General features: G+C 47.2%; 1 protein-coding gene across 5 annotated transcripts; it reads left to right on the top strand.

Annotated features, from left to right (window-relative positions):
- The first annotated feature begins 268 nt into the window (after positions 1-268).
- Positions 269-9,000, top strand: brpf1 (bromodomain and PHD finger containing, 1). 5 transcript variants are annotated; one of them, XM_057040841.1, is made up of 16 exons: positions 269-497; positions 1,683-2,457; positions 2,557-2,773; positions 2,884-3,171; positions 3,363-3,880; positions 3,972-4,161; positions 4,291-4,422; positions 4,578-4,706; positions 4,829-5,228; positions 5,492-5,791; positions 5,883-6,161; positions 6,234-6,381; positions 7,000-7,133; positions 7,359-7,474; positions 7,549-7,703; positions 8,123-9,000. In XM_057040841.1, exons 2-16 carry the CDS (start codon positions 1,721-1,723, stop codon positions 8,304-8,306), a joined length of 3,927 nt encoding a protein of 1,308 aa, XP_056896821.1. In that variant the 5' UTR covers positions 269-497; positions 1,683-1,720; the 3' UTR covers positions 8,307-9,000. The 5 variants fall into 5 exon arrangements, with proteins under 5 accessions (XP_056896821.1, XP_056896820.1, XP_056896822.1 ...); XM_057040840.1 differs by lacking the exon at positions 269-497 and adding an exon at positions 725-917 and having other exon boundaries at positions 5,910-6,161; XM_057040842.1 differs by lacking the exon at positions 269-497 and adding an exon at positions 728-917 and having other exon boundaries at positions 2,584-2,773; positions 5,910-6,161.
- The last annotated feature ends 1,230 nt before the right edge of the window (positions 9,001-10,230 follow it).

The following is a 10,230-nucleotide window of genomic DNA, read 5'->3' as shown; positions in this document are numbered from 1 at the left end:
AGTTATTAGTTAAAGGTAGTTTGTATCCCGCCTTGTTAACATTCGGTCAGGCGCATCAAAAGTCAACGGCTCCTGCCGACATCTTTGAAACAAAATCACAGATTCGCTTCATTCCCTCGACAGATAATCACGTGTTTAACCTAAACACAAAAAATATATTTTGAACAATATCAAAGTAATAGGTGAAATAAAACTCGGAAAATTCACAAACATGCTCGAATATAAAACTAGAATTAGGAAATGGAAACCAGTTGTGACGAATGTGCCGCGCCGTGTTGCGGCGTTAACGCCTGCCCCTTTTGTTCAACCGAGTTCCCGAATAATACCTCTCACAATGGAAAAAAAAAGGATATAATTTTGTTTCATAAAAACATTTCAATGTTTCTGCGCTTGCCGATGTCTCACATGGGATTACCATATCAATTAAAATCGATCTGCGATCCGTGCGATCTGGCGTGAGATTTTCCGAAGCACGCAATCTTGAGGAACGTGGAGTAGTAAGTGTTTATAACATTAACACACATCCGTATAGTTAAACCGCTCTACATTCGCTTTTAGGAAATGTTGTCTTTCCGTACATGTTGCACACCAAATACAGCAACATCGTGTTGTCATTTTACTGATCTATCTTTCCCTCTGTGTCCTAATTAAATAAAGTAGTAAAGCCTCAATGCAAACTAAGGCAGTCTGGCTATTTTCCTTCTGTTGCTTTAAATAGTGTCGGAAGAGTGAGCGCCTAATGGTTTAATCGTTAAGATAAATTATTTAGTTAAATGGATAGATCTGATCCAAAACGCTGTAGTAAGTGTAGTATGTTGTGAAATCAAACGCTATAGAGTCATCTTGCTGTTGGATTTAGGATGAGGTCATTGTGGAGGGAAACAGGACTGAGTGGTTTTCTACAATCATGCTACAATGTATGTAATTTTTATAGTATTTTCACCTGCTAATTAACGTAATATAAAATGAGGTGAAGTTAAAGCGGCACCAGCGTTTTAGTTAGCTAACGCCTGTGTCAGTAAGATCACAGCTAGGGTTTAGCATGCAAATTCAATTAACCTACTAAACATTACCGAGGCGAATAAAACCCTGGCTGTGGATGAAAATGGAAATTTACATGTATTAGGGATGTCTAAGTTAACGTCATTACATTAAGTGTGGCTTTTTTTTTGAGTCAAGTGGTGTTGTTGTTTGGTAGCTTCTGTTAGCATGCTGGCTAACCGTGCAAGGCTGCAGCGCTTCATTGTTTGAGGAGGAAGCATCTGCCAGTAAAAGGCAAAGGCTAACATGAAGAGGATTAAAATGACAGATTTAATAGCCTAATGTGGGATTTTCTGCAAAATTCTAGCCCGTGCATTGTTCCACCCAGATTTGTTCAAAGTTACGGGCTGCTTGTAATTTTGACATTCATGACACCTGCACTTGCTGTTTAACTGCACGTTAGACAAAGTGAGGAAAATAACACAAGTCGCATTAGTTTTATGGTAAACGAGCAAAGTATTTTGTTTGCTACTGAGAATATGTGCTGTGGTCACGTGACTGTGCGTGACAGGTGCATAACATCAGCCTAGGAGACCCTCTGTTTCTGACAGCATGTATTTAAAAAATGTGTTTTTAACATACAACCTTGCAGTTCAGAACCGCATTGGGTTTTCTCACAGTTCTTTGTCTTCCTCTGGCAGATGTGAACTGGAACAACATCTGTCCCAGCAGTGGCACAATGGGGCTGGACTTTGATGTGAAGACATTCTGCCACAACCTGCGGGCCACCAAGCCCCCTTACGAGTGCCCTGTGGAGACCTGTCGCAAGGTCTACAAAAGCTACAGTGGTATTGAGTATCACCTGTACCACTATGACCACGATAACCCAACTCCTGCACAGACTGTACCCCAGAAGAAACGAAAAGGCCGTCCACCACGTGCCTCTTTGGCCGGGTCTGGCGATACAGATGACGGTGGTGGTAACGGAGGTGGAGGACAGGGGCACGGGGGGAACACTCCTGGTAGCCCTAACCGGTCAGAGCACTCTCACTCCCCAGGCAGAGAGACAATGACGTACGCCCAGGCGCAACGCATGGTGGAGGTGGAGATCCAAGGACGGGTCCATCGCATCAGCATCTTCGATAACATTGATGTGGTGTCAGAGGAGGACAGTGACGCTGAGGATCTTCCACCATCTGGTACTGGTGGAACTGGAGGAGGGGTGTGTAACGGTAGTGATGGTGGAGGAAGCGAGTTGGGAGGAAGTGGCAAGGACCGCCCAGATATCCCATCATCTAATGGAGGCAAGTCTACCCCCAAAACCAGCAAGCATAAGAGTAAAGAAAAGAAGAAGGATGGCTCTTATCATCATCACAGTGCTCAGTCAGGACCTGCAGTCAAGCTCCCTGAGGCAGTGTTCAGAGAACTGGACCAGGAGAGACCCGACGCCCCTCTTCGGCCATCGTCCTATTACAGGTTTGCGTTGAGCAGCATAAACTCCCTCCCTCCTCATAAATAAATACTAAATTAATTACGTAATATTTCAGAATCCTACAGAAAATCTAATTTTCACAGTTTCCTCCAACCAACTCTGATCTTCAGGTATATTGATAAGTCTGTGGAGGAGCTGGACGAGGAGGTGGAGTATGACATTGACGAGGAAGACTACATCTGGCTCAAAATCATGAACGATAAGCGCAAACGCGATGGTGTGACGCAAATCCCTCAGGAGGTCTTTGAGTACCTCATGGATCGCTTGGAGAAGGAGTCTTACTTTGAGAGCCACAACAAGGTACCAGAACACTAATTAGATCAGTAATTATTGCCTCATTAATCCGTAATTATAACGTGTTACGCTGTCACCTAGAGACCACATCTGACTTTTCTTTTCTCTCCACCCAGGCAGACCCCAGCACGCTAATCGACGAAGACGCCGTCTGCTGCATCTGTAATGACGGAGAGTGCCAGAACAGCAACGTGATCCTCTTCTGCGACATGTGTAACCTGGCTGTGCACCAGGAGTGCTACGGCGTGCCCTACATCCCCGAAGGCCAGTGGTTATGTCGGCGCTGCCTGCAGTCGCCGAGTCGAGCTGTGGACTGTGCCCTCTGTCCCAACAAGGGGGGCGCCTTCAAACAGACAGACGACGCCCGCTGGGCCCATGTCGTCTGTGCCCTCTGGATTCCAGAGGTAGATTTAGATTTGCCTTCTACTTGATGTTGCTTTTATAATTACCATGGACCATTGTCTTCAGGATTTCTAGTGGTAAATGCGACCTGTTGCTACCAACAGCCTCAAAGAGTGTTTAAAATCCTCACGTGGGGATTGATTTTATTTTATGTGAGTGATGCCGTCATTTGTGCTCTGTTGCGTGTCTTCAGGTGTGCTTTGCCAACACGGTCTTCCTGGAGCCCATTGACAGTATCGAGCACATTCCCCCTGCTCGCTGGAAACTCACCTGTTACATCTGCAAGCAGCGTGGATCGGGTGCCTGCATCCAGTGTCACAAAGCCAACTGTTACACGGCCTTCCACGTCACCTGTGCCCAACAGGCAGGCCTCTATATGAAAATGGAGCCTGTCAGAGAAACGGGTGCCAACGGGACGTCGTTCAGCGTTCGCAAAACGGCTTACTGTGACATCCACACGCCCCCAGGATCAGCGCGGCCTTTGGGAGGAGTTGGCGGTGCCAGCATAGGGTCGTCTCACAGTGAAGGGGAGCTGGAGGAGGACGATGAAGGCAGCATCGGTCACGACGATGACTCAAAGGGCTGGAGCTCCGAGCGAGCCAAGAGGGCAAAAGCAAAGTCCAGGCTTAAGATGAAGAGAGCGCGAAAGATCTTGGCTGAGAGGAGAGCTGCTGCACCTGTCGTGTCTGTGCCCTGCATCCCACCCCACAGGTATGTAGAGGCTAAGACAGACCTACAGTCTTCACTCACAAGTTTCTGTAGTGAGAATATGAGTGTTCACAGGGTGTTTCTTTCTCTCCAGGCTGAGCAAAATCACCAGTAACCTGACGGTTCCCAGGAAGAGCCAGTTTATGCAGCGACTTCACAGCTACTGGACCCTGAAAAGACAAAGTCGTAACGGGGTACCTCTGCTACGACGGCTCCAAACCCACCTACAGTCGCAACGACATATTGACCCACTCCCGCCACAGCCTCCATCCCAATTCCCTGTGGTAACTGGCTCTTAAAAATAATATTTAAAAAAAAAATCCAATCAGAAACTCATTTTTGGTCATGTGACTGTAATTTGTCTTTCCGCGTTGTTCATTAAGTCTATGGGTGTCTCCATGTTGCTTCCACAGAGGGACGGTGAGGAGAAACACTCTGCTTTAAAGGAGCAGCTGAAGGCCTGGCAGAGACTGAGACATGATCTGGAGAGAGCCAGACTACTGGTGGAACTCATCCGCAAGAGAGAGAAACTCAAGAGGGAGACGGTGAGATATAAGTTATCTATCTTATCTCGTCTGCCACATTGTCCTCCTGAAGCACGAGGGTATTTTTAAATACACGTGCAGGCTTTATTGCAGAGATTTCTCTTTTCATTGAGGGCATTTGTTCAGAGCTTGACATAAACATTGTCCATGTCCAGATTAAGGTGCAGCAGATGGCGCTGGAGATGCAGCTGACTCCTTTCCTGGTGCTGTTACGGAGCACGTTGGTACAGTTACAAGAAAGAGACACTAACAACTTCTTCACTGAGCCTGTACCACTCGCAGAGGTAAACACACACATGGCTTTAGCTACACAAGTGTTTACATTTCTGTGCCTGATCACATTAACATTAGTTTGTATTCTGTTGGGTTTACAAGAGGTTCCTGCTTTGTGCCCTCTCTGACTCAGGTACCAGACTATCTGGACCACATTGACACTCCAATGGACTTCCAGACCATGTGGAACCAGCTGGAGTCCCATCGCTACCTCACTTTTGAAGCCTTTGAGGCAGATTTTGGCCTTATTGTCAACAACTGTCTCAAGTACAACGCCAAGGACACCGTTTTCTACCGCGCTGCCCTGCGGCTCAGAGAGATGGGCGGGTCCGTCATCAGAACAGCCAGGCGACAAGCTGAAAGGATCGGCTTCGACTACGAAGCCGGCCTGCATCTACCCCGAGAACTGAGCCCAGAGACTCGACGTGACCAGGAGAGGGACAGAGAGCGTGAGCGAGAGCGACAGAGGGAGCGGGAACGCCAGAGGGAGCGAGAATGTGAAAAGGACGGTCTGACGTCTTCTAATGAAGAGGGTATGAACTCAATTCTTCCTTTTGTTAAATTGTAAAAGGGCAAAACTATTTCATATTATTTGTTACAATGGTGTTAAATGTAGATAAAAGTTGGACATGAATACAACTTGACCACTAGATGGCGCCATGTTCGTAACAACAGAATTCTCGGGTAAAAAAGTACAATTTTTCATTGCAAAACTTCAGAGATGACAACGTAATAGTAATATGATACCAGTTCATTATTTCACCAATCTTAACAGCCTTTTTCCTGCTGCTCATAGATATGCTTCTGCCAGAGAACCGGCGGCGACTGCCGCTGGAAGAGCAGCTGCACTACCTGCAGGCACGGCTTGATGAGGTCAGCTCAGGAAAGCACAGCATCGGTCAGTCTCGCAGGGCCAAAGCTCTGAGAAAGGAGATCAGCGTCATCAAGAGGAAGCTCGCACACCAGCGGGAAGGTGTTTCCAACATGGGCGGCCGGGAGTCTGTTGGAGGAGCTTCGTCTCTCCCCCATCATGCATCCTCTGTGGGACTCCATGACGAGGGAGGGGAAAGCAGCAGCCAGGAGATCAGTGGAAAAGGTGAATGAAGGAATATAGTCAACACAACACATTGTGGCAAATTGTTAGCATTTGGTTGCATTTTCAACATATACCCTCGTCTGTCTCTCAGAGCTGAGTGTTTCCTCATCTGCATTAGCTCCAGAGGTGGGACGCCGGACATCGGTCCTCTTCTCCAAGAAGAACCAGAAAATGGCCGGCCCCCCCAAAAGGCCTGGGCGGCCACCCAAGAACCGCGATGCTGGCTACAGTGGAGCGGGCATTAGTCAGAGTCCTATCGGCCCCCCTCAGTTGCCCCTGCTGGCAACAGTCAGGCAAAGGAAGAGACCCCGAAGCCCCCACAGTAGCTCCACCTCTGACAGCGATAGTGACAACGAAGACCTGCTCCCTGGTACAGACTGGCGCATAAAGATGCCTTTCAGTTACTAAGCACACACTTGACTGGTCTCTCACATTCTTCCAGGTTTGCCAAGTAATGGCTTCGATGGGGGAAACCAGCCGGTGACGGAGAGTTTCCGCGTATACAGAAACGAGCCGCGCCTCCCCCGGTCCAGCTCAGACTCGGAGTCCACAACCAGTAGCAGCAGCAGTGCAGCTTCTGATAGGACCAGGTAGTGTGTGCACAGTCTCACAGGATGTTCGATACACACCCCCCCACACAGACACGTACACACAACAGCCAGTTCTGCACGTGAGTATGTGTAGTCAGAAAGGAGGTCAGAGGTACTTGTGAAAATGTGTCTGCACTTTTGGTTAGTGGCCTACTTTAGCTTGTTTTGCTGTTCTAGAGTCAGATTTCCCAACGAAAGCTGTTTCCTAATGATCATGAGGTTTTTTTTTTCCACGAGAAGCTGAGGTGGACTCTGTGTCAGACAAAAAACTTGGCAGCGTAATGTGTTTCCTTTTGAAAGTTGCAACTGGAACAGATAGGAGTTCTTATCAGCTTGGTAGAATTCAATCAGTTAAGATACTCACAATATCAGCTTACCTATCAAATTCTATCTGTTTCCGTTAAAATGTCAGGCATGTTAGCTAAAAACAAGACAACTAGCAGTACTTTCTAGAATTCAGTTTGTAGATGAGGTTGACGTATTTGTCAACCCCGTGTTTTGCCAGAGCCGTGAGAAATAACACAGGAGTTCAAAGCACCAAAACTCCGATCGTTATCGCCACGGCTGCCACAGCAGCGATCCGAGCGGGAAATTCATGTCCCATCATTCTTCCCTCAGTACGACCCCCTCCAAACAGGGCAGAGGAAAGGCATCCTTCTCGCGCTCTGCGTTCCAGGAGGACAGCAGTGAGGAGACGTCGGGCACCGAGAACGATTCCTATTCAGTCGGAGGATCGCGGGGAGTTTCGCACTGTAAGCCTCTCTTCACTCACCCAAACCCACACGTGCCTACTTATGACACAGCTCATGAAGATAAAGAACCATCAGTCATCATTTTATCTGAATTATTACCAGGCAGAAACTTGACAAATATCTTTAGCCTGTTGTTAATTAGTCAATCAAAGACATATTATTGCAGTATTACATTGAAAAGAAAACTGTAAGTTTCAGACCTCAGCGTTTGTCCTTCTGCTCCAGTGGTGCGGAGCCGCTCCCGCTCAGGATGCTGGATGTCCTCTGATGACTATTCCTCCCTGGAGGCCCTGGACCTGGTGTGGGCCAAGTGCAGGGGCTACCCCTCATATCCAGCTCTGGTGAGACCAGGTTCTGTAGAGCTGTTTCCTCATAGGCCGCCTGCTTTAATGACTGAACCCTCTGTTGTCTTCAGATAATTGACCCGAAGATGCCCCGGGAAGGCGTGTTCCACAGGGGGGTCCCAATCCCTGTTCCCCCATTGGATGTGCTGAAACTAGGGGAGCAAATGACACAGGAGGCCAGAGAGCACCTGTTCCTGGTCCTGTTCTTTGACAACAAGAGAACCTGGTCAGTTAATTAATATCACTACATTAACATTAACAACATAGTATAAAGAGATCTGTCTTCATTTGTTTGTTTGGAGTCTTTATATTCAAAAAGATGAAAATACAGTTTAAAAACATGACTAAAGCTTCTGGCATTCACTTTCTGTCTGCACCCAAGCAGCACTTTATAGTTCAAAGGAAAGCAAAGTGCAGGATGACAAAACATTTACCAGAAATGAGGCAAATGTGGTTTCAGAGAGTCTAGAAAGGGAGAAACATGCAGCGTTGTGTTTTAAGGTCAGCGTGTACAGAAGCACAGGTGCTGCTGTCAGAGGGCCCGCAGGAGTAGAGCACTTTTCTGGCCGAGAAATGGGGAAGTTTTGGCCCGTCATGTGATAGAAATTCAGTTTAATGGCCATTCGCATGCGTTTGTGTGTCCAGGCAGTGGCTGCCCCGCTCCAAACTAGTGCCGCTCGGCGTGGACCAGGAGCTGGACAAGGAGAAGATGCTGGAGGGCCGGAAGTCCAACATCCGCAAGTCGGTGCAGGTCGCCTACCACCGCGCTATGCAGCACCGCAGCAAGGTGCAGGGAGACCCCAGCAGCGAGACCAGCGACAGTGACTGAGCGCAGCTTGTTGAAGCAGGCCTTGATTTTCCGTCTCTCCTTCACCAAACACCAGAGTTTATTCCAGTAGCACAAAGTGGGAAACGCCCGCCGCATTTGGCCCAAGACACACACTCGTGCACACTCGGCCGTATCTGATCTGAAGTGTAAATTATTGTATTTAAGAAAATGGAAAAAAATATTAATAAGTATGATCTTTAAAAAAAAATGCTACAATTAGAATTATCAAAATATTTGCTGGTTTGTGGTCAATATGTGTTTGAGTTCAAACAAGATCACATTTTAATCACTCCAAAACTGAAAAAATAACATTGCACTACTCTGCGTCTCCCTCCATATATTCACACATTCAAGTTTGCAGTTGAACAGCGACCAGATTTGATCGACCCAACTCATCTTCCTCAGTAAAAAGGTCCAGTCGTTCCTCAGTCAGGCGTAAAAAGAAACCATGCAAGGCAATATTGATGTTATTTATTCTTCCCACTCCAAGTGTTTTTTTTTTTTTTCATCATTGCTTAGTGTCGGTCTCATCTCCACTTTCTTACGGTATTAACGTACGTCTGTCACACGGGCTCATCGGGGAGTAAGAAGGACTTGGCTGAAAGGTGCGAACTCCTCACTGTTAGTCTCCGCCGGTGCGTTTTATATATACAGATTGCATAGAAGTTTAATAAAAAAGAACCATTTTTTTAAACTTGGGAGTCGTGGTCACTGTGTGGACTGTTTCCTCCGGGTTGTGTGGAAACCCCTTTGCGTGTATCTCGCAGTCCATAACCACCCATGATGCTTTTCAAGAAAGTGACTCACGGGAGACTTATTCTTCCTGACTGATGCCGTCTCAAGATAAGCCTCGATAAGAGGGACAGTCCCACAAAAAACGGTGTTCTCTAATCTGCTGATGTTGACTCATTTTCCTTTGTGAGTTTTGTCTTTGCAATTGGTCCTGTCCTCTCAGCAGGAGGGACTGTCACAGTGGAGGACACTGGGCTCTCGTGCTGCACCAGTGGGAGTGGGGAACCTGCTGGAGGTAGTGCCCCTCCACCCCCCAGGGGGAACAGCCTCCAGCCTCACACGGATGTGCTGCCACCTCCACGAAAGAGCCGTTTTTTATAAACAAAGCATTCCCTTTAGTGGGTGGAGTGGCTTGGCTTTCCTTACACCTGTACAATCGTGCACCAAAGCAGATTAAGTTTGATTAAGATCGTTTGCTGACTTTATTATCAACCAGTCAGCTTTCCCAGTCATTTTGAGCCTTTAACCCTCCCCTCAAAGACCTCGACCTCCGCATCTTCCTGCCGTGGCTAAAATAAAAAGGCAATCACTACAAAAATTATAAAAGGGTTTAAGGATGTAACAGAAAAAAAGACTGAACCGTTGGCTCAAGCACGTGAGTATAGTACACGATTTACCATCAAGTCCTCCACACCGGTTCTGCGGGTGGATTGCGCAATAGTTCAGGAGAGGGTATTGGCGTACAGCGGTTTTACTGGTTCTGCTGCTTTTCAAAACGGGGATGAGCAAACAGTAAACAGCTGCATTGTCAATGTGTATTTATGTTCTCAGCTGTCATGGCAGGAGTTTGGGTTGCCCTGAGCTGTGCCTGAGAAACATTCCCCACCCAGCCAAAACGCCCACTCGGCACAACATCTGTGCGCTGCTCTAAATATCAAATGACAAGCAGCTCTGACTAAGACACCCTGTTTCCGTTCTGACGCCTTACTGGAAACTTCAGATACGCATCAGCAGCAGTGGAGGATGCACAAGGGCGAGAAAAAGCAGTTATCTTTAATAAAGCACCGGTTCAGAATTTCTGATCTTTAAGCTGCAAATAAACACAGCAGAAGCCTCAGCCATTACTGCCCCCCCCCCCCCCAAAAAAAAAAAAAAAAAAAAATCGAATACTGAGAAACGATCATTATCATGG

This window comes from Takifugu flavidus, chromosome 8 (genome assembly GCF_003711565.1).
Source record: "Takifugu flavidus isolate HTHZ2018 chromosome 8, ASM371156v2, whole genome shotgun sequence".
Lineage (NCBI taxonomy): Eukaryota > Metazoa > Chordata > Actinopteri > Tetraodontiformes > Tetraodontidae > Takifugu > Takifugu flavidus.
Note: the sequence above shows the minus strand (reverse complement) of the source record. Positions and strands in the feature narration are given on the sequence as shown.